This window comes from Acanthaster planci, linkage group LG07, assembly GCF_054643075.1.
Source record: "Acanthaster planci isolate LZ-2023a linkage group LG07, COTS_SCS, whole genome shotgun sequence".
NCBI classification, from domain to species: Eukaryota; Metazoa; Echinodermata; class Asteroidea; order Valvatida; family Acanthasteridae; genus Acanthaster; species Acanthaster planci.
The window spans coordinates 3908532-3928902 of NC_141783.1; the positions used below are offsets into that span (position 1 = coordinate 3908532).

Genomic DNA, 20371 nt, shown 5'->3' on the forward strand with positions numbered 1-20371 from the left:
TTGATGAGTTCGTCCTTGTTCACTGGTTTAACCTGGCATTGAAGGAAGTGTTTGAGCTTTAATATGCCACAGACATTGAAGATGTGAATTCCCTTGATGAGTTCGTCCTTGTTCACTGGTTTAACCTGGCATTGAGGGAAATGTTTGAGCTTATGCCACAGACATTCAAGATGTGAATTCCCTTGATGAGTTTGTCCTTGTTTACTGAGCCAAGAGCTTAAGTGCAAAGACTCTTACACAGGTATATAGTTTCAGCCTTGAGCCTAATATTAGCACCTACCTACAAGTTTGCTTGTACAAAAAAACCACACCTACAGTAACCCAGAGTTCTCAGAATGCCATCACTTCCTTCTCTTCTAGAAATGTTGGTGACTCACATGGGGTAGTATGCGGTTGTCCTTGGGTATGAGTGTGATGGACACCTGGTATTACTTTGAGCATTTCTTCATATGTATACATGTTCACCATGAATCTAGAATCTAGCTTTTCTTAGAAAAGATATTTTGGTAGAATTAATTTCAAAATGCTTTTACGACTGAAAACTATTCGACATCCAAAGCCTTTACAAGTCTGCTCATTATTGCTGTGTGTACCCTGTCTTTAACCCCCAAAGTCTTCACTCCTCCAGGCAAATGACTTTTGGGGGAATCAAAAGTTTTTGACATACATATAGATGTGTGTATATTGATATGGTGCAAGAGGAAATAATTATAAAATTTATGGTACTTTCCACTTTAAGTTCAAGCTTGTAGATGTTGTGTCTGGTACTGGTAGATTTTCATCATCAGTAATTCTACTGAATTGATATGAATGCTCTCCGATCTTTTGAGTTTTCTATTTTTGCATTGGTACATGTACAAAGCTGAAGAACAGAGTAAAACTGTAGGCTTACATGTTCATGTGCAATGTACAAATGCATACGCTGTGCAAAATACATAAAACTGAGTGCATTTGCATGCAGCTGTTTGCAATCCAGATGCAGAAGATGTGGTACAATACAGTGTTATCGTCGCCGCTAAGTTTTGTCATCGGGCTCTTTTCTCCGCCGCTATTTAGTTTCTTGATTTGAATAGTATGTCCCTTCCAGCTCAGTTTTGTTTCTGGGAATGTCGGGTCACATGCTTCTTTATTCTCTTAATGTATTATTATTCACGATTAGCTAATTTGCATGGAATTCCTGGGTCATGTCACATTATTCATCCAATGGCATTGCGGCATGCGCTTCTCGTGTGTACTGGACTCATTGGGTATATTTAGTGCGGGAACTTTCTTTTCGTGTCAGTCTTCGTCACGTCGTTGGAAGCCGTGAAGACTGTGAGTTCTGTTCATTTTTTCTTCCCATATTTTGTGCCTTGTGTTATAATTTATATTCAGCTATGTGCTGTGTAATGTTGTGACGATATCGTAGGTCTCGCTTGTCACATTAAGTTGTATAGAGGCCCATGCCTTCCGTTATAGCTTGTCGATGTTCTCGTGTTCCTACGTATGTACAATAAGGTTTACCAGTAACGATATGTGTTCTTAGTGTTTATTTTGTTCATATTACGTTTATTTTTTCAGCACCACCAGAATACTGCTGTTACCTCTGAAGCCCCTGTATATCCCGGTTTAAGTGCTGATAGGACGTCGTTATTTTCCACTGTGTGTATTTGGGGATGCCTACCCCGCATACGATTTGTAAGTTGTGGTTGATGTATAACGTTAGTATATAATTGAACATCGTGCCTGCTTACATTCGCTAATTATTTAAGGTGCTTTGCTCGTTGGAATATTCTTCATGTAATTATTTGCTATGTCTCTTGCTGGTTTACTTATTTGTTGACTGAACTTATTGGATATTGCTGGGCGTGTGTTTATTGTCAGTGTCTCCATGTTCCAATTGTCTTGTCTTCTAGGGGTGTATTTTCTTAAATTACAATATAACTTATACTTGTATTCATGTGTTTATTTCAGTTTTCACCTGCTCCTTTGGAGTTGAGTCATTAAATGAAGGGGAAGACATCTCTGCGTCACCGTGTCCATTCTTGCACGTACACATTAGTGATATACAGTATGTACAATGTATACAGGTACATGTACATGTATATACACATCCACAAACTCGTGTGGATTGGTTATTGGTATTCAGCATTTTCCAAGTCATATTCACCATTATTAGTTCTCTGGTCAATTTCCGATTTATCTAACAGTTTGAAAAATTCAATAGATCTATCCTTTTTTCCTTTTTTACTTCATTCATTGCTCACTGAAATAGTCTGCGACATTCCCATGGGGGAGATGGAGTAGCTTTTCTTGGATTGAAGCTGCTAGTGACGCTTTAGTTACAGATCTGGACTGAACAGCTATTTCATCATCAGTGACAATCACGTACAGGAGAGCACTAGGTTTACACTTGCTGTTCTTGAGAGAATTGGTGTAGATGTGCTTATTTTTGGGGCCTATGGCGGTGACATCTAACAGGTTGTCTCTCAGCTTTTACCAGAGAGAGATTGGGGTGGACAGTTTACATGTGGGTCAACAATCTTTGATTTTTCTAATTAGACATCGGCATTTTCTGATTTCTTCATCATAGCTGCGGTGTTTTGAAGACATTCTAGATGAAGGGTCAGAAATCCCCATTCTTGACAATATCGACGCTCAGATTTTCTCTAGTTCATGATAGTTACGGAATGCGAACATCCAGTCATCTGCATTTGGAACACCATTGGCCAATATGGCTTTTACCTTCTTGTTCACATTTTCCAAAACAAAATCTAACCCTTTACCACTGCTGGGATTTCCTGTGATTGAGAATGACTCAATTTCAGTAACCAAGCGTTTGACATCATCTTCATATGTATCTGTCACAAATATGTACATGTATTTGCTGGTACTTTGGATGATTTCTTGAAAACCCAGAGGTGAGAATTTCTCTTTGCCAGCTATGACCAAGTGATGCTTGTTTTCTTGCAGCCCCACTCGGAAGTTAACAATTGCTTGGATGTACACAGATATTTGTTCATAGATGAACTTGTAGTTGGGGTTTTTGACGTTGTTCATTGCAAAACCAAAGTACCCATTCACAGTGCATGGTTCATGCAATTTGAGACACTTCTTGACGGAGGGTCGCAGCAATTCATCAGCAAATGCATCTCTTGCTATGCATACAAGGTCCCAGGTCTTGTGGTTGTCACTGCACATTTTTACGTATCTCTGAGCATTGGCACTTCTAAACCCAAGCTCTTTGGCGATGTCGGCCATAAACGGCTCAAAGTTAAGTTCTATGAAAGCTTTTTCATGTTCATTTCAAAATGTTTATGACCAATCCACAAAACAACTCAGTCAAACTCTCTGCCAAGAAAGCTATCATCACCATGATGAACAATGGTTTGCTGCGATGTCTTCACCATACATGGAAATTTGACATGCTTTGCAAGTGAATGTTGCTTGAACAACATTATATGCCATAGAAAAGGGCAGTCCATCCATAGCTACAAAAGTCCATTTTCTTTTTCCTGACCCATACTTGTTGATACTAGCACATCTTCCCATGTGTCTCAGCACTTCAGTAATTGACTCATAAGAATTGGGACTGACAAAAACTGGGTCAACAACATGAAGTTTTGGTTCTGTTGTACATGAACTTTTATTTTCTGGTTGGTCATCTACACTTTTGCTTTTTTGGTATTTATACCTTTCTGGCTCAACCCGAAATGAGTATTGACGTTTGGTGTTTCTTCTCCGTCGAGAGAAGAGTTCTCCATGATTGACAGATTTCTTTAGGCTTTTGGCTCCACAGTTCCGACATCTTGATTTCTCCTTTTATCCCCTCACAAGTGTTCTCCTCTATTTTTTGCTCGTCTCCACACTTTGAGCATAATTTTAGCTCAAATGTTGGGCTTCTTAACTCTTCGTCTAAAGGATCAGTCCAGCCTTGCACTGATGGCTTTTGTTGTTGTTCAACAACCTCCAGACGAAGTTGTATGTATTTTTTCAGTTCATGACTGGCAGTGTGTGAGCATTCATGCTGAAATACATCAGAGTGGACATGATCCAAACCAATCATCTCTAAATTTGGCTGAAAACGATGAAGGGAGCAGCCATTTTTCCTGTTCTCTTGAGTTACGAAGTCTCATTCCAATGACACTAGTCACGATGCTGGTTGGAACTTTGGGATTTGCATATACCCTCCATGTTTTTCCTACAACCTGCTCATTATCTATTGCAATAAACAAATCTCCCTCATCAGGAAAGACCATAGGACCTTCTTTTGCTCAAGACTTTAACCAATTAAGTATCGTTGTCATTCCTCATCCTGCACTCGAGGAACTACTCATGTTGACAGCAGCTTTACTTGCTGTCACTGAATATAATGTGATGTTCTCAGCAAAAGACGGTGGTGAAACAAACTTGGAATATCTGGATTTGTAGATTGAATCTACTGCCTTTGCCTGGGCGTACCAATATGTTTGTTGAACTATCATAACTTCCTTGACTGCTGAATTCTGTAGCACCTTCTTTGAAGCTCTTGATAACTGGATTGCGCTCAGACAGCCACGTTTTTGCAGACTGATCCATCAGCTTATCCGGATGTTGGTATCTTGCTGATGTTGATATGGCATTATCGTACGTCGCACTTGAAATAGATTTATCAAGAGCCTCGGCCAACTTCACTTTAAGTTTAGTCGGTAAAGACTTAACAACAGATGTGAAACAAGATTCATTTTCACTGGTACTGTGGAAGCTGCATGTGGCTACATGTACATCTGAAGTTGGCTCTTGGGATGGTGACACTGTACCAGTGCTGCTATGTGTGACTTTTTCAAGATTCTCGGTGATTGACTGTGATGTTCCTCACGCAAACTTATTTTGAGGATTAGTATAGATTAGTATTTTTGAGCAGTAGTATTCGCTTACATTTTGTTTCTGAAAGCTTTCTAAACCATGATGAAAGGACTGGACGGAATTAATTGTTATTAAGGGCTATATGTTTGGTAAATTTAGGTACTAACCAAGCAGGGCAGAATAGGCTGTATAGGATGTTTATTCTTAATCAGGGTTATTTTCAAATTTTCTTTAATTCATTCGGTTTTTCCGAAATATTCCTGAACTAACTCCACAGGGCATTCATTACTGTTAAATCAAGTGTTACACATTTTATGAGTTTTATTGTCAAGGATACGAAACACATATTTGAATTTGATTTGCGATATCCAAACTATGCCTTAACTGTCTCCACATGGCATTCATTACCTTAACTGATTCCAAAGGGCATTCATTACCAGTCAAAGTACTGCTTTACTGAATTTGATATTTTTGGAAACATGCACCAACTGACTACTGCACAAACGGAATCTGCAGGACAGTTGTTTTTTTTTATCAAAGGTTATTTTACATTTTCTTTATTTCGTTTGATTTCTTCTGCATATGCCTGAATTGACATCATTGGACTTTACTTATCCTTAGTTATATGCACAATCCCTGAATTTCGATTTTTCTAACATGCATAGTGAATCAGAGGGGCATTCATTACCATCAAGTGCCTATTTCTTTAAACAAATGGTGGAAAGTAAGCATTTACTTACCACATCTTCTTTCCATCATGACAAAAGTAATACATGAGGCACCTTTCTTCTGCTGAATAACAGGTGCTATGCTTGATTGCAGTGTCATAAGTTCACCAGTGCACTTGAGAAGACCATCACCCTTGCAGAAATGTTTCTGAGCAATGACACCTCTTCCTGTGAAATGAAGCCAAAGTGCATGCATTCATTTGCAAAGCTTTGTTTAAAGGCCATAACAAAATCATTGGATAAAGCATAACATACTGTATATACTGACAGAATACAGCATATTGACCTCTACATCAATTCTGCTCAAGTCATTGACTTGGACTTAAGTCACAAATTACTTGAGCAAGTTTCATGTACACTGTATCACATACCATTTTCTTCATTGATCACAGCTACCTCCAAGCCGTCTTTATCCTTATGGAAAATCTCATCTGCCTGTTCTGTGGGTGTCTAAAATAAAAATACAATTCATCAGTAGTCAATCAAATGAGCAAGGCTTTCTTTAGGTTCTGTGTTTATAGGTTTTCATCATTGTTGCAATAAGTACATGTACATTTTGACAATAAATGTGTTGATGCCCTTTTTATTTTGAACTCCCCTCCCCTAGCTAAGGTAATTCAGTTTATTAACTTGTACAAATATGTTAGGAGGCACGTCTGTCCAGGAACTCAAAATGTGAGTGCCAGCGTTCATTTTAAATTTAAATAAATGATGTTTGCGGGATTGTGGTAGAAAGTTACTGACATACATGTACATATATCAGATGCGCGTTTGTAACAAAACAGAAGATTGCATTTGGCTCCAGAGGAAAGAAAGTACACCGACGCCTGTTTGCAGGTTCCCTCGGCTGGCCACCACCACCGCCGAGTTTTATTACTTTTCGGAACTTTCTGAACAATTACATGAACTAAAAGAACACATGTTTTCTTACATGTCAAATCCTTAAAACAAGAAGAATACCGGTAGGTGTCGGAAACAAGCCAAAATCATTTTGCCAAAAATTATCCACAAAATCCGTATAAGGCACGCCACAACTATTGCTGGGATTATACAACCACAAGTAAAAGAGCCTATATAATCAAGGTTTTAATCGAACTTATATCAGCCTTGCACCCTGGGGCACGTGGTGGAAAGAAACGCCAGCCCCGCCCATGGAGGAGTCCACAGGGGTCGTTCCCCCAGGGATGCCCTGCCTATTTGTTTTCCTCGCAAGATACGCGAGACCAACCCGGGGAAGGTGTCCCAAGGCCTGAGAATGGAATTTTTTGCTCGTTTTACAATGCAGGAACTTGACTCAACCCCCCCTTTTTTTTTCTTTGAGCGAAGGAGCTTACTTAGAGCTATTTGATGGATAGAAAAGGGCCTCAGGGTACAAAGCAAAGAATGCCAAGGCATTGTGCAAGTTCTTCTGGGACAGCATATTGCCGGTCGACAACAGGTGAAGGCCATCACGGTAATATAGAGAGTGTTGCGAAGGATTAATATTGTGAGAATGCAGGATGGCATGGGCATTTCCCAAATTGCTACAGAGTATCTTTTTATCTGACCCTGTGAAAAATTATAAGAGACAAATAGCAAAATTACATAAATTCAACATTGATTTGTTTCCATTTAAGTGGGGTAATGCTGCTGCTCGGTCAGAAGAAGTGTTTCATTGGTAGGGGGGATTGTGTAAAATGACAAAATATGCCAATGAATGCACTTTTGTAACAGTTAACAAAACTGGCTTGGATCTAATGGGCTACCCAATTCTCATTTCTTTTCTGGAATTCATTTAGATGTATAACTGTATCCCATAAAGTAGGCATTCTACTTGTTGGATGTTCTCATCCTGTGATAAATTATTTCATTCTTCTCGTTTAAGGAAGTCGCTGCTTAAGATAAGGTTTTTTTTTATTCTGACACAAGAAAAAGTGCATACATACAGTAAAGTGCAAAAAGATAAGTACATGTATGAAGTCTTGCAAACAGGAGTGTAGCTGGGATATGAAAACCTGGGAATTTCACATGCTGATACATGTAAATTTTTGCTTTGGAAGCGCTTGTGTGTGTTTTAATCAATTTATATCAGTTCAGATAACAGCAATTCAAATGTCCCTAAAAATCGTCATTTTCCTGGTCATAAGGCTGCATTTGCTAAAATGCGTGTAAAAGTGGTGACAAAACAACAAATGAATGGCAATGCTGGCCAGTAGGCTGAGCACCGTCTAGCAATCAGAAACAACAGTTCAACATCAATCTCCGTGTACAGTTTAAATGAACATTTAAGAAACGGACTCTCTAACTGAAAATGCAATTTAATGCTTAATGGGCTGGTGTGCATCTGAGGTGTTTATCTTTTTTTCTTGTTAGTTTAAAACATTATTAGATCAACTGCACCAAACCTTTATTATTAAATGAAGCAATTGTCCAAAATAGAATGCAGACAGCTAACTAGAAAAGTACCAACAATTCACCATATAAGTGGCTCCTTGTCATTTTGGCATGCTTATGATCAGGCCACATGAATCTGACAAAAAAGAAAAACCAGATTTTTTTAAAAAGATATTTATGACTGATGTATCAATTACGGCCATTGCCTAAGGTCTAAGGAAGGACTACATGCACATTAATTACATGTATTTTTGCATAGGTTTAATGGTCTTAGCTGAGTTGTCAAGTGTTTGTTAGGGAGTAGTCTTCAAGTAGAGCTACAGAAAAACAGGGCTAAACACATCTTGTGCGTATCTCATATAAAAACATTTGGAAGTATATTTGAGCATTTTTTGTAACTGGTTTGTGCACACAATAGAAATAAAAAGGTGCACGTAGGCCTATGTGTAAGTCTGACCTGAAGTTACCCAACATACATGTAGGCCTATGTATAATTGTTGGAACAATCAGTTCATTTACTTTACGTACAAAACCATGGTTAACATGGTCAAGGAATAGGATCCAAAATTGACCACCTCATCTCTGTCCAAGACCTAATGTTGCATTGATCAGTTTGATAAAGGGCTAATTAAACTTGCTACATGTACTTACTCGATGTACCACACAAGGCAGACATTTCCGCATGATAATAAATGTAACAAAAGAAATCTCCAAATCATCATACAAAAGAGCCCAATGATCATTTAGGCCTATGTAAACTAAGTACTGAAGACTAATGTTAAATTCCTTACAAAGCTGAACAATAGAATTCATGACACAGAACTGTTCTGTAACAAAATAGCACATGCCTGGCATTTTGCAAAAGGTTTTGGAGCACAAGGCCTACCTAAACAAACCCAGATGTGTTGATTTTGACTTACCTGAAGAGAAAGCCTACTGCAAAAGATGGTGCCTCACACTAGCATGCCATGCCCAAAGTTTCCTTGGGGAGACTTTCCAAGAATGAAACAAGCATTCTAATTGGTGGAAAGTTACTGTGTGATTTTTCATGAAGAGCACCCCCATCAGGTTGGAGCATTTTAGTTGCACACTCACACATCAAGTCTCCACTGAGAATCTGAGTGGAGACTTTTTAAAAATCAGTGGAATAGACTTCAACCATTCTTTTGATACGATTTGTTAGTTTTCCTTATGGAACAAAAATTTGGGTCTCCAAGAGGAACTATGTCTCCATAAGGGTGGTTATGGACTCATACATGTCTCCACAGGGCATTGAATTTTAGAGCCCATGTGGCAAGCTCATAGTTGCCTTGTCTATAACATGGCACACTGCATTTCAAGGTACTGCTGCTTAACAATATCATGCAAATGACTTACCACATCAGGCAATTTGGATGGTTTCTAGTTAGTATCCAGCTTCATTATGTGATTCATTGCTTCATAGGTATTGTTCTTCCAGTTCATAGGTAGAGATTTTGTACTTAGCAACAACTAAGTCATGTAACAGTGGCACCAACCAGTTTCAAAAATATGAGGCAAATGCAGGTAACTGCACTTCATACACTGCACTAAGGTGTACCAATTCAGTTTCAAAATCAACATTCAGTGGTCCATTTGATCCGAAGATGTCATTCAGTATCCTTGATTTGCATTTTCATCCACACCAACCTTTTTTACCAAATACATGTACCTCTCACAATTATCCTGTAAATGTCTGGTTCACAAAACAAAAGTTGCATCTGGAAAGCACTGGTGTGCAGCTTTGGTCAAAGCTTTCTCTTCATCAGAGCCCAGAATTAAGTTACTAAATCCCACGTGGGTTTCACTGATACTTTTATGTATGTATGTCCAGTACGCTCTGAAGATGGGAAAAAATCTATGATAAGTAGTAGAGCTACCTCCCAGTGTAAGTTCCGGTAAACTGGTCCCAGCATAAATGGGAAGTTTGTGGTGTGGTCCTAACAAGATTAGGATGTTGAAATACAATTGAGGTCACAAAACAGGATCCTCCCAAATTAAATGTTTGATCAGTGCCTAATACAGTCTTTGATTTATCATCCTTACAAATATTTACCAAATCTTTTACCTGCTCTTCATTATACAGTATAATTGCTGGTGATTTTCCCTTGCCCTGAATGATTTCTCGTGTAATACATGTAGGACTGTTGTGAATCATATTAATGACTAACTGTACATCATCTGCGGTGTTACTTCTACTTTGACAAGGTCTTTCTTGACTTGCACGTACTCAATTCTGGCCATACTGTAGTGCAGCAAGTACATGTGCATGTTTAGCATCCTGAGAGCATTGCTTGGGTGCAAATTCCTCTATTAGCATTACATACAAAATTGACATATTCAAAGCTGTCCATGTAGAAATACTGTCATAACATATTTGATTTTAAACACACCAGAAAGATTTACATGTGTGCGGATTCTTCTAGAGCAGGAACCATACTTTCAAAGGCACTTGATTTAAAAATTTTCAAAATGATACTTTATTTTTAAAATGGGGTCAAAGGTCACTGACACAAGTTAAATGTCATTTTCACTCTTGATAAACAAAGCTAAATTTCCACAACATCAGTGAAAAAAGCATGTTCGTCTGATTTTTTGGATACAACATTTGCATGTATTTGATAAAAAATTAGAGGGTTATTTGTACTAAAAGGGTGGATTCATAAGTGAATACTGTCCATTTTTGTTGATCTCTGCCCTGACAACATGGAAAGGCGGCTTCTGCTAAAAGGTGGCAACTATCTATTATTTATTCATCCACAAACTCAGCAATTTTTATCAAAATCTGAAGAGGTAAGGTCAAAAAGCGTGTTGGTATGACATAGAATGACCCATACACCATATCTTGTCCCAAAAATAATATAAACTTGGAGTGACCTTTGACTTTAAACAACTTACCTTTAGTAGCAGAAAGCACACAAATGTAGGTCTAGCTGCAAGGGAGAGCTTCTAAGGAGATAAACAAGGAAGCTGGAGTGAAAGAGAGGAATGTCAAAATTATTATGGCAACATCATGATTCTGAGCAAAATGTTTTACAGGTGCAGTTGTTTGTCTATGCATTCATTTTAATTGTTTTGCTTTGCTTTCAAACTCATATTGTTTATCATGAAGTTCTCAAAAATCTTCACACCTCATAAGAATTTCCATATTTCTCTATTGTATCAAGACTATTTTTGTCAATGTTACAGGAAGGTAAAATCCATGTAACAGCAGTTTGTACCTCCACACTGCATGTACATGTAAAAGAAACACCCACTGGCTAACAAGTACCTGTTTGAGTTTCTTGTCAACAAATTCCTGTGATTTTTACATTATTCAAAACATGGACTGGTGGAACAACATGTGCCATGGTACGTATACATGTAACTCTGAAGCTTATGTTTTTCTGCTGGTGCAAATTTCTCAGGTCTTAGACAGTACTTAATGTCATTTGAGATGTTAATCGAAGGACTTGCTTAGTTAGCTTTCGGCACAGGCGCCTACAGCCTTCATCGATTGCTTTAACACATTTCTTCATCCAAAATTCTTCATACTCCATCTTTGATACACCCGCTTACTTCACCATATTTTTCACATAGCCTAACCTTATCTGATCAAGTGCGTCTTTCCCCCTGACCCCCCCCTACAGTTACACTTGGACATTTCCTCCTCCGAAAATAACTCTCTGACCAGTGTAAGTGCGAAGTTTGGGATTGAAGAATGCTTTTTGTACAGGCTTAGAACTTTCTCTTATGAAATAGAAGCATCCTGGTCAGATGTATCGTGATCCACCCGTTGTATAAGATGAACACCCTGCTCTGGCTCTTGTGTCTATCCAGATGTTTCCTTGTTGCCATCTAGCAAAAGCCGCAGGACATGATTATTCTCGAGCAACAGCTGCCTGTTCTTGAAGGCCAGCTTTTGCACATCCTCCATGGCTTTGGAGCAGCATTGGAAGTTAAGCTACAAAAAAAGAAAAATACTTGCTGGTAGTAGTTGACATTAAATAAAATTTCTGAAAGAGTTCAATATAAGAAGTTCACTAATTGTCCCGTGTAGTGACCTATATTATAAGCCCCTAGAAAGTAAATTTTAAAGTCAATAAGTCAATTTTATCAGTGAGAAAATAATAGCAATTTCCTCAAAAACACAGAATTTTTCAAACCAGTCTCATAGGCTTTGTACACAGGGTGTTTAGTGAACTTCTTATGTGGAATCCTTTCCCTTTTAATGACAGTTGCGACAACACTTTGTTGCATGCTTTTACTGCATTTTGCAATTGGACCTCGATCATAAGACGTCATTGGGACTTTTCAGATTGCATCGTTCTCACGGGACCATTGTACTTGTATGATCATGAGTAAAAGACAAAGAAAAAACAAATTCACAAAGACCTTTGGGCCTTCACTTTTCCTTCATCATAAGAGGTCACTGGGACTTTTCAGATTGCATTGTTCTCACGGGACCGTTGTACTTGTATGATAATGAGTGGAAGACAAAGACAAAACAAATACACAAAGACCTTTGGGCCTTCACTTTTCCTTGTTCATAAGAGGTCATTGGGACTTTTCAGATTGCATTGTTCTCACGGGACCATTGTACTTGTATGATCATGAGTGGAAGACAAAGACAAAACAAATACACAAAGACCTTTGGGCCTTCACTTTTCCTTGTTTTAAAAGGGACCTCGTATTAACAATTTTTTCTCATTGAGGAACTGCTGTATTGTACACTCTTAGATACACACATTGCATAGACATTGCATGGGCAAGTGGTACCAAGATAACTTTTTCGATGAAAACTTTTCCAAGCAAGGAGGGATAGCAGATAGATTTTAATGCAAAAGTGGTTTTAATACTAAGCATGTACCTCTGATGGGCTGGATGAGGGATGCAAGTCGTGCATGTCACATAGGTCAGGGGCATCCTGATCCGCAGCAGCGTGGTGGTCTGTGCCCTCCTTGTCTGCAGCAGCAATTTATATAGTAATTTATATAATTTTAGCATGTACATTGCAACATCGAAGAACTTGCTATGAACATGCTGTATATCGTACTTCTGTGTTTAAAATGCGTTATTACAAGCAATGAATCTCTTCTCCATCCCCATCCACAAGCAACTTTGCCAGTGCAGCATAACACATTATCCATTTTCGTTGGTTTGCTTTTTCATCATTTTTTTGCATGCATACCTTGTGCTATCAGTGCCATGCCATATTCAAGCTGAACATCTGGACTAACCAGTTTGGTTTGGTTGAGTTCGAAAGTGCCCTGTTCGATGATTTTTGGTTCGGTTCAGCTGCAGCACTACTTGTCCATAGATCTTTGATATACATGTAGTGGTAGGACACCTATTTTAAAACAAGACGTTTTTTCATCTATTGCTTTATCGGACTACTGCCAGATGTGTTCCTTATCAGCTTCTGACCCAGTTGCTAATTTGAATACAGCATCTTTGATGGCCACTTATATCTCACTATATAGTATTGTAACACTCCGATGGTCTACGGGTTCCACACAGAGGCAAGAAAGCACACTGGGCTCAGAACTTCTGTTTATGAGGGCAAAACCTGTTTATTTCGGCAACACAGTCAAACTCGCCCGTCCGAAGACTCACAACAAAACCGATCTCTCAAGGCCGGACAAAAGAAGCCTCACTGTGCAGGCACGGCAGGGTCTCCCAGTTGGTCCAGCAAGGGCGCCAGCCACACCACCGTGGAGTCAGACTGGCGCCCCCGCCCGACCAGCCGGCCCCCGGCACCACCCTCCCTTCCCGAGGACCCTTGTTAGCCCCCGAACAAGGCGGCGGACGCCAGCAGCCGGCACAACCAGGAGACAGGTCCCCGCCGTGCCCATACAGCTCACAATGATTTTAGAGCAACCTGAAAAAAAAAACACATTGCAAGCAAAGGTTTAGAACATTGAGTTTAGAACAACAAGGGAAAACCACTACTTGGAAAATAAAGGGTGAAAGCGATGGTGGGAAGCTGTAGTCTCGATGTTCCCCTACAGGCGAGGCGGTCTCTGTGGTTGGGCAGCTCTGGAACCTCACTGGCGGGGCTGGGCACTGGGCTGCGGCTGGCACTGGACCTCCGTCTGCCGGAAAAGGGCCTCCCAGAACCCAGCCGGGACGCACTTGGGGTAACGTAGTGGTGGGGGAGCCCCGGAGACAGCTGGTTGGCCACGGAAGGATCGATGTAGAATTGGCCGTACTGCTGCCCATCGTAAGTGGTGTGCCCGGGCACTTCATACGTGTTGGTGATCCAGGTTCTCGTCTGGCGGTGTCCAAGCTCGTCAACCCCTATTGGCATCTGCTCCAGTCTCCACTCGCTATGCAGGTGCTCGCAAAGAGGGGCAGGCATGCCCGTCCCGACATCCCAGGTAGCATTGCAGGGCTGTAGGGTTGCTGCGTCCCACAAGCACATCCGGGCCCCGTCTGGCAGTGTCACCGGTGGTACCCGGAGGCAGACGCCGATGGTTCCCACACCAATGCGGAATGGGAATGTCGGAGGACACTGGGGGTCCGTCTGCACTCAGGCTTCCTTCGGACACTGCTGGGAAGGGGACCCGGCCGTGCTGGGGCTCCGGGTCAAAGGTGCATGGCAGGCCTGGTTGGGAGGCGGAGCCACGTGGTCACGGCCCCCCGACCGCTCTCGGTGGCACTGTTGCCTCTTCCTCTCCTGTCTCCTTGGTGAACGGCTCCTCCCGAGCGGCTCCAGTTGGAGGAAAGGGCGTCTGAAGGTTTCCCCCCGAGACCAGGTGTGGTGGCGAGGGCGAGCGTCCCGCAAGCTTGGGGTCCCCGTCCAGCTCAGTGTCAATAGCATGGACGTCCAGCCTGTCCGCATCTTCCACCTGGATGGTGTTTACCGCGACCCCCTTGCAGAAGTGGTAGTGCCGGCTACGGATGTCCTCCCTGTCGAAGCTGACCCCGCAGCTCTTCTCGCACTGGAAGGGAGGGGCGGGCCGCAGAACCGAGCAAGCCATCCTCAAGTGGTGCCTTAAGCTCCGTCGCTGGGTGAACCCCTGCTGACAGTAGGAACATGTCACAGAGTCCATCCTGTTGGGAAGAGAAAATGGGGTATCAGTGGTTAGGGATAACAAGTACTGGCTTAGTCGGACTACCCGGCGCCCCCTTCGAGTCAGGCGAGTGAGATCTGGCATTGTGAATTGATGCTGCGTGCCCACCGTGTCTGTACTGTCAATTTCTCCATGCTCGAGGGGGTCCCGCCCCCTCATCGTCCGACTCGCTGGAATCGGTGGCTCCCCCAGCAGGGTCCTGTGTCGCTTCCTCAGCCTGCGAGGGGGACCAGGGAGCGGGACCGAAGGGTCACGGCTCCCCAATCTCTTCGGGTGCTTTTTGTGCCTCGTCTGCCAACTGTGAGGCAGGCCGGGGGTGGGCCTGAGTGGCCGCGGCTCCCGACCTCTTTGGATGCTTCGGGCATGGCCTCTATCAACTGTGAGGCAGAGTGGGGGGTGGGCCCGGGTGGCCGCGGCTCCCCATTCTCCTCGATCGCTGGATGCCCCGTGCTTGCACATCTCCACCATCCCAGGTTGACGTCTCCGAGGTAGGCTTCAACCTGTTGTAATGCACGATACAGGGTTTGGATCGGGGTGACTTCTGGGTCCTGAAGGTGATGTCGTTAATGCACTCCAACACCCCGAACGGCCCTTCCCAGCGGCACTGCAGCTTTGGCGCTAGGCCCACCTTCTTGGCTGGATTGTAAAGCCAGACGGCCTGCCCGGGCCCGAAGCTAGCTCCCTGAGCCCTTCGATCATATTGCTGCTTCTGATATCGTTGACTGCGCTAGAGATGGCACCAGGCGAACTCATGCGCACGCTCTATCCTCGTCCTCCTACTTGTGCATCATCAGGTCCTCCGGCTGTCCTTTCGGCCAGCCCACCACCATGTCCAATGGAAGCCCCACCTCACGGCCAAGCATGAGCATGTTCAGGGTGAGTTTGGTGCTGTCGTGCTGGGAGGAACGGTATGCCATCTTGACATATGGAAGGTGTTCATGGTCTTAACCGTCCGGTTGAAGCGTTCCACCATTCCATCTGACTGGGAAAAGAATGGCATTGTCCTCGTCTTCTGGATGCTAAGGAGCCGGCAGACCCCATGGAACAAGCCAGCCTCGAACTCCCGTCCTTGGTCAGTGTGGATCTCCCCTAACGTGTGCCGAAAGGGGTGATGACGTGCTCCACTAGTGTCCGGGCCACCGTCTCTGCTGTCTGGTCCAGGATGGGAAAAGCCTCCATCCATTTGGTAAAATAGTCAGCGACCACCATGATTGCCAAGTTCCCTTACCTCGTCCGTGGCAGCCTTCCAGTGAGATCTATGGCGATGCTGACCATGGGTGCGCCGGAGACATACTGCTGCAGGTGGGCCCACCCTGGACACGGCGGGGGCTTCCGGGACCCACATAGGTGGCACTTCTGGCACCACTCCTCGGCTGCCTGCTGCATTCCTCTTCAATAGATGGAGCCTGTTGCAGCCTGGCGATGGTCCGGGCGATCCCCAGGTGCCCGGCAGTACGGTGGTTGTAGGCCAGCCGCAGGACCTCCTGTATCCTGGTTCGTGGAATGGCAACTTTCCAGGTCGGGGGGGCTGCCGGGTGGTCGCTCCCACCTCACCTGGAGGGCGCCCTGTTGTAGCCGCAGTGTCTTCCACCTGCCGCCACCGAGGGCTGAGACTTCCTCCTACTTGGTAGCCTGGTAGGTGGTTGCACTGCGGCATGCTCTAGCACTAGGGGGTGTGTGCTCTTGTTCCGCCATAACTTCCGAAGGGGCATGTTGGTCCACGTAAGTGATGCTTGTTGGACCACATTGAAGGCATATATGATTAGGACACAATGTGCAAAACAAGATGGTGGGTCATGTGTCATGTTGAAAGGGGTTTTAGTTGAGGTAATTATAAACTCTCGCCCCTCCAAGTCCTCAGTCTGGTTACTAACAATTCTAACGCTATGGCTATTCTTACATTGTGTACATTCAATAACTATTTATTCCAGCTTGTAATAAGTTGAAGAACAAGAATCGTTACAATAATTCGACATGCACCTGACAGGGCAGTGGGCTAATAGCCCCACACATACATTTTGCACATGTAGGGCCGTACATCATGGCGGTCTTTTGAAATATGTCTTTTAACTGACGCCAGTACAGCCCTACCTGTATAGAAGCTTAGTGCAGATTGTCAGGAACTTTGAACACAATTTTTTCCCCCAAAAAACAACTATACAATTTTACTTACACCAGTCGACTACGCAGAGTTTACTCTCTGATTATCCCGTGACAAAATTACCGCATTCTTTTTTACAAAAGAAGGCATCTTTTTAAATCCAGCCTATTATGGATGGTCACAATGTCCTCGACCATTTTGAATAAATGCGATACGATACAATTTTCATCATAAACTTACCGAAAGTGTATTTATCCCAATACGTAATATTAATTTATTTTGCAGAAGCCTCGATTGAATGGCCACCAGGCATGACATATTAACAGAATCAGTAAGAGTTGTGCTTTTGTATATATGCAACAAAATGAACCGAGTTTTATGGTACAGTATGTACGTGTATGTGATTAAGTGAACTGACTTGGATGCCGAGTGGATAGTCTCTCTCAATACAACTAAGGACATGGTGAATCTTTCCCTCAAGTGTGGTGAGGCTGGTCAGATCTGCCAGAATGTCACAAAGCTTAAAGAAGCTCTCGTGTTGTTTGTTCAAGCATGTCCCAAAAGACATGCTTGAGGACCCCATTTGATGCCAGCTGTAATTACATGTAAAATAAACAACCAGAAGTGCTCATTATACTATAATATCTATTATTATTGCAGTTAGTCCTTTAAAGTCTGAATAAAGTTCTCACAAATATAAAAAAAATTAACATTACACTAGATCATAATGTTTTGTTGATCTGATCAGTTACATGTATTGTTTAAAGCTCACATGGTGTACATTATACATTTGTAGCTGATGATCCAAACTCTGGCAGCGATTCCCTGAAGAAACTTCAAAGATCTCTCTTTGGCAAGCTGGTTGTCATCTACAAATAAGGATGAATTAAACATAGTATTGCCATAAAGTAATACTGCATCTATTTTGGTTTCTTTCTTTATTTAATTTGGGAGACAGCAAACAATGCATAATTACAAAGCATTTCTGCAATAACCCAAAAAACAAAAAAAAGACAGCCTCGGGTAATCCAGCCCTCAATTTCAAGAATGGATCAAAAATACAGCTCGGTAAAATCCCAAGCTATCTGCCAACTTGTATGTATATGTTTGTTGAAAAAAAGTAGTCACATCCTTGGAATGAGAAGTCTTCATGTCCTGCAAGTGCATGGATTGCTTTATTAGCAATGAAATCAATTTCATTACCAGTGGGAATGACAACGTGAGTGGTGAAACTGTCAAAATCACGTGTATATGCACAGGCAGTCTCCCTAGCAAGTTGTTTAACTTTTCTCTGCATAAAATATAGGAAATGCCTATGAATACATGGAAATGTTTTGGGTGATTGAAGCTAAAATCCAGTTCTACGTGACATGCTTTAAAGTACAATGCTCTTAATAATTGAATCTCAAAGGACCTGTGATCAAAGGCTCACCTGTTCCTTTGAAGTTAATATCGATGCAACCAATGATGTTCCCTTTGTTGATGAGACCTGCAGAGTTTGCTTTGACAGGTCTTTTAAGAAAAGGAAACAAATCAAGTCCAAATTTGATCACAGATTTTACCAGAATTACCTACCTTTACAAAGTAACATAATTATAAGAATGAAAATTATGTTCTGTGTTGAACTTGTGAGAAAGTTTCCTCATTACCTTGAAACTTCTCTAAGCAGATTTCTATGGAGTGCCTCTCCTCCTCTGGGGACACCATTTTCCTGGTAAGGGGCTGCATATATGAGAAGCTCCCAAGATGTTCCAAGTGAAAGGTTCCTGCTTTGAGATTATGGACCACACCCTCTGGCTCTTTTGTGCTGGGAATTGATGTCTCACGCGGAATGTGTCTTCAGGGTTTCTAAATGTACACATACACAACCCACATGAAAATACATGTACATACCTTGGGCAACTCATGACCAAATGCCTGATGATCAATGTTCTGTTATGAGAAAATTAAAAAGGACGTAACCAGTTTGTAAGAGTAGCACAGAATGAATGCAAAACACATTTTCAGTCTTCCTTTCAACTTAAAATTGGAATTGCATTCATATAGAAACGGGAATGTATCGAATTGCTACAAGTGCAAGTTACAATGTATGTGTCTATTTTGTCTAAAGCTTTTTTAAAAATGAATATTTTACCATTGAAGATTTGTTACTTTTGAAAACTAATATTGGATGGATCTTCTTTCAGTAGAGCCTCTAATATAGTCTTTAAATCACATTTAGAAAAGTTACTTTCATCACAAATGTTTTTAACATTTTTGTGACGTGTGGCCTTGCTTAATTTGTAATTCTGCATACACTTGAAAATGATAATGCAGTCAGTTGGCTTACCTTTTGTCGCTGGGGGACATTTTTGTCGCTGTAGTCATACCTTAGCTCTTGTCCTGCTGCTGTATCCTCGCAAGCAAACAGGCAAAGACATGGTGTACCAACCACAGAAATCGCCTTCATTTGGGAGTTGGCCTTTTTCAAGGGGGCATCATTTACCATTCGACAGGCACCATCTGAATTGGTGCCATCAACGCTGTAAGATTTTTGACATGTAATAAGTTCTTAAAGTTTTTTCATTGTTACCGTCAAATACCATTCAGAAAAAAATACACTGAAATTCATTAAAATATGAAATGAATTTTCCTTACTTATTGAATGTTGCCCTGCAGTACAACGCTTCAAGTATAAAAAATAACTCGCACACACACACAAATAATTTCACCTTAACCACAGGGTAAACCAAAGAGTCAGCTTACCAGAGAGAAGTTCCTTTATCCTGAAAAAAGTAAAGGAAGCTCCCTTTTTCAATTGGGTAGCTCCCCTGGCAACTTTCCCCTTCAGACTGGGAAATCACTTCTCGTCGATACTGTAGGAGAAAGTCACCCTTGGCAAAGTCCCTTGTCACAAAGGTTCCATGTCCTGCAGATTGACACACAGAATTAACAAAACTTTTTAGACTTTAACTTTAGACTTTTTGGGGGGATGGGGGAGTACGCAGTTTTGTAACATACCTATGTAATCATCAATGTATCGCACTTCGAAACCATCACTGTCTTCTTTTTTTCTGCATGCTTCACATACCTGCTGAGATGGGGTCATCCTTGATTTTCTTAAACGAGACATCCTCTAATATGAAAATAAAGATAATAAAGAATATGGACTTCACAGAACGGTTTAGTGCACACTCATTTCTTTTCAACTTCACTCCATTTAGTGAAAATCCACTTGCTGAATGAAATCAGGGACCAGAAAATTTGAGGGAAGTTTCTGTCATCTGCTATTT

General features: G+C 41.8%; 1 protein-coding gene across 15 annotated transcripts in view; it reads right to left on the minus strand.

Moving 5' to 3' along the window:
- The window catches only part of LOC110989608 (N-lysine methyltransferase KMT5A-A-like), a 68274-nt gene that overhangs the window by 16349 nt on the left and 31554 nt on the right, over positions 1–20371 (minus strand). For 2 of the 15 annotated variants that reach the window (XM_087138780.1, XM_087138785.1), the window contains 10 exons: positions 20170–20214; positions 19845–20007; positions 19429–19621; positions 18749–18947; positions 18532–18611; positions 17872–17968; positions 12793–12887; positions 10842–11886; positions 5924–6002; positions 5565–5720 (listed from right to left, as the gene is read on the minus strand). In XM_087138780.1, coding sequence (XP_086994906.1) covers positions 18939–18947; positions 19429–19621; positions 19845–20007; positions 20170–20214 — 410 coding nt within the window. In that variant the 3' untranslated portion in view covers positions 5565–5720; positions 5924–6002; positions 10842–11886; ... (2 more) ...; positions 18532–18611; positions 18749–18938. The other 13 variants (XM_087138773.1, XM_087138774.1, XM_087138775.1 and 10 more) reach the window with 11 other exon arrangements.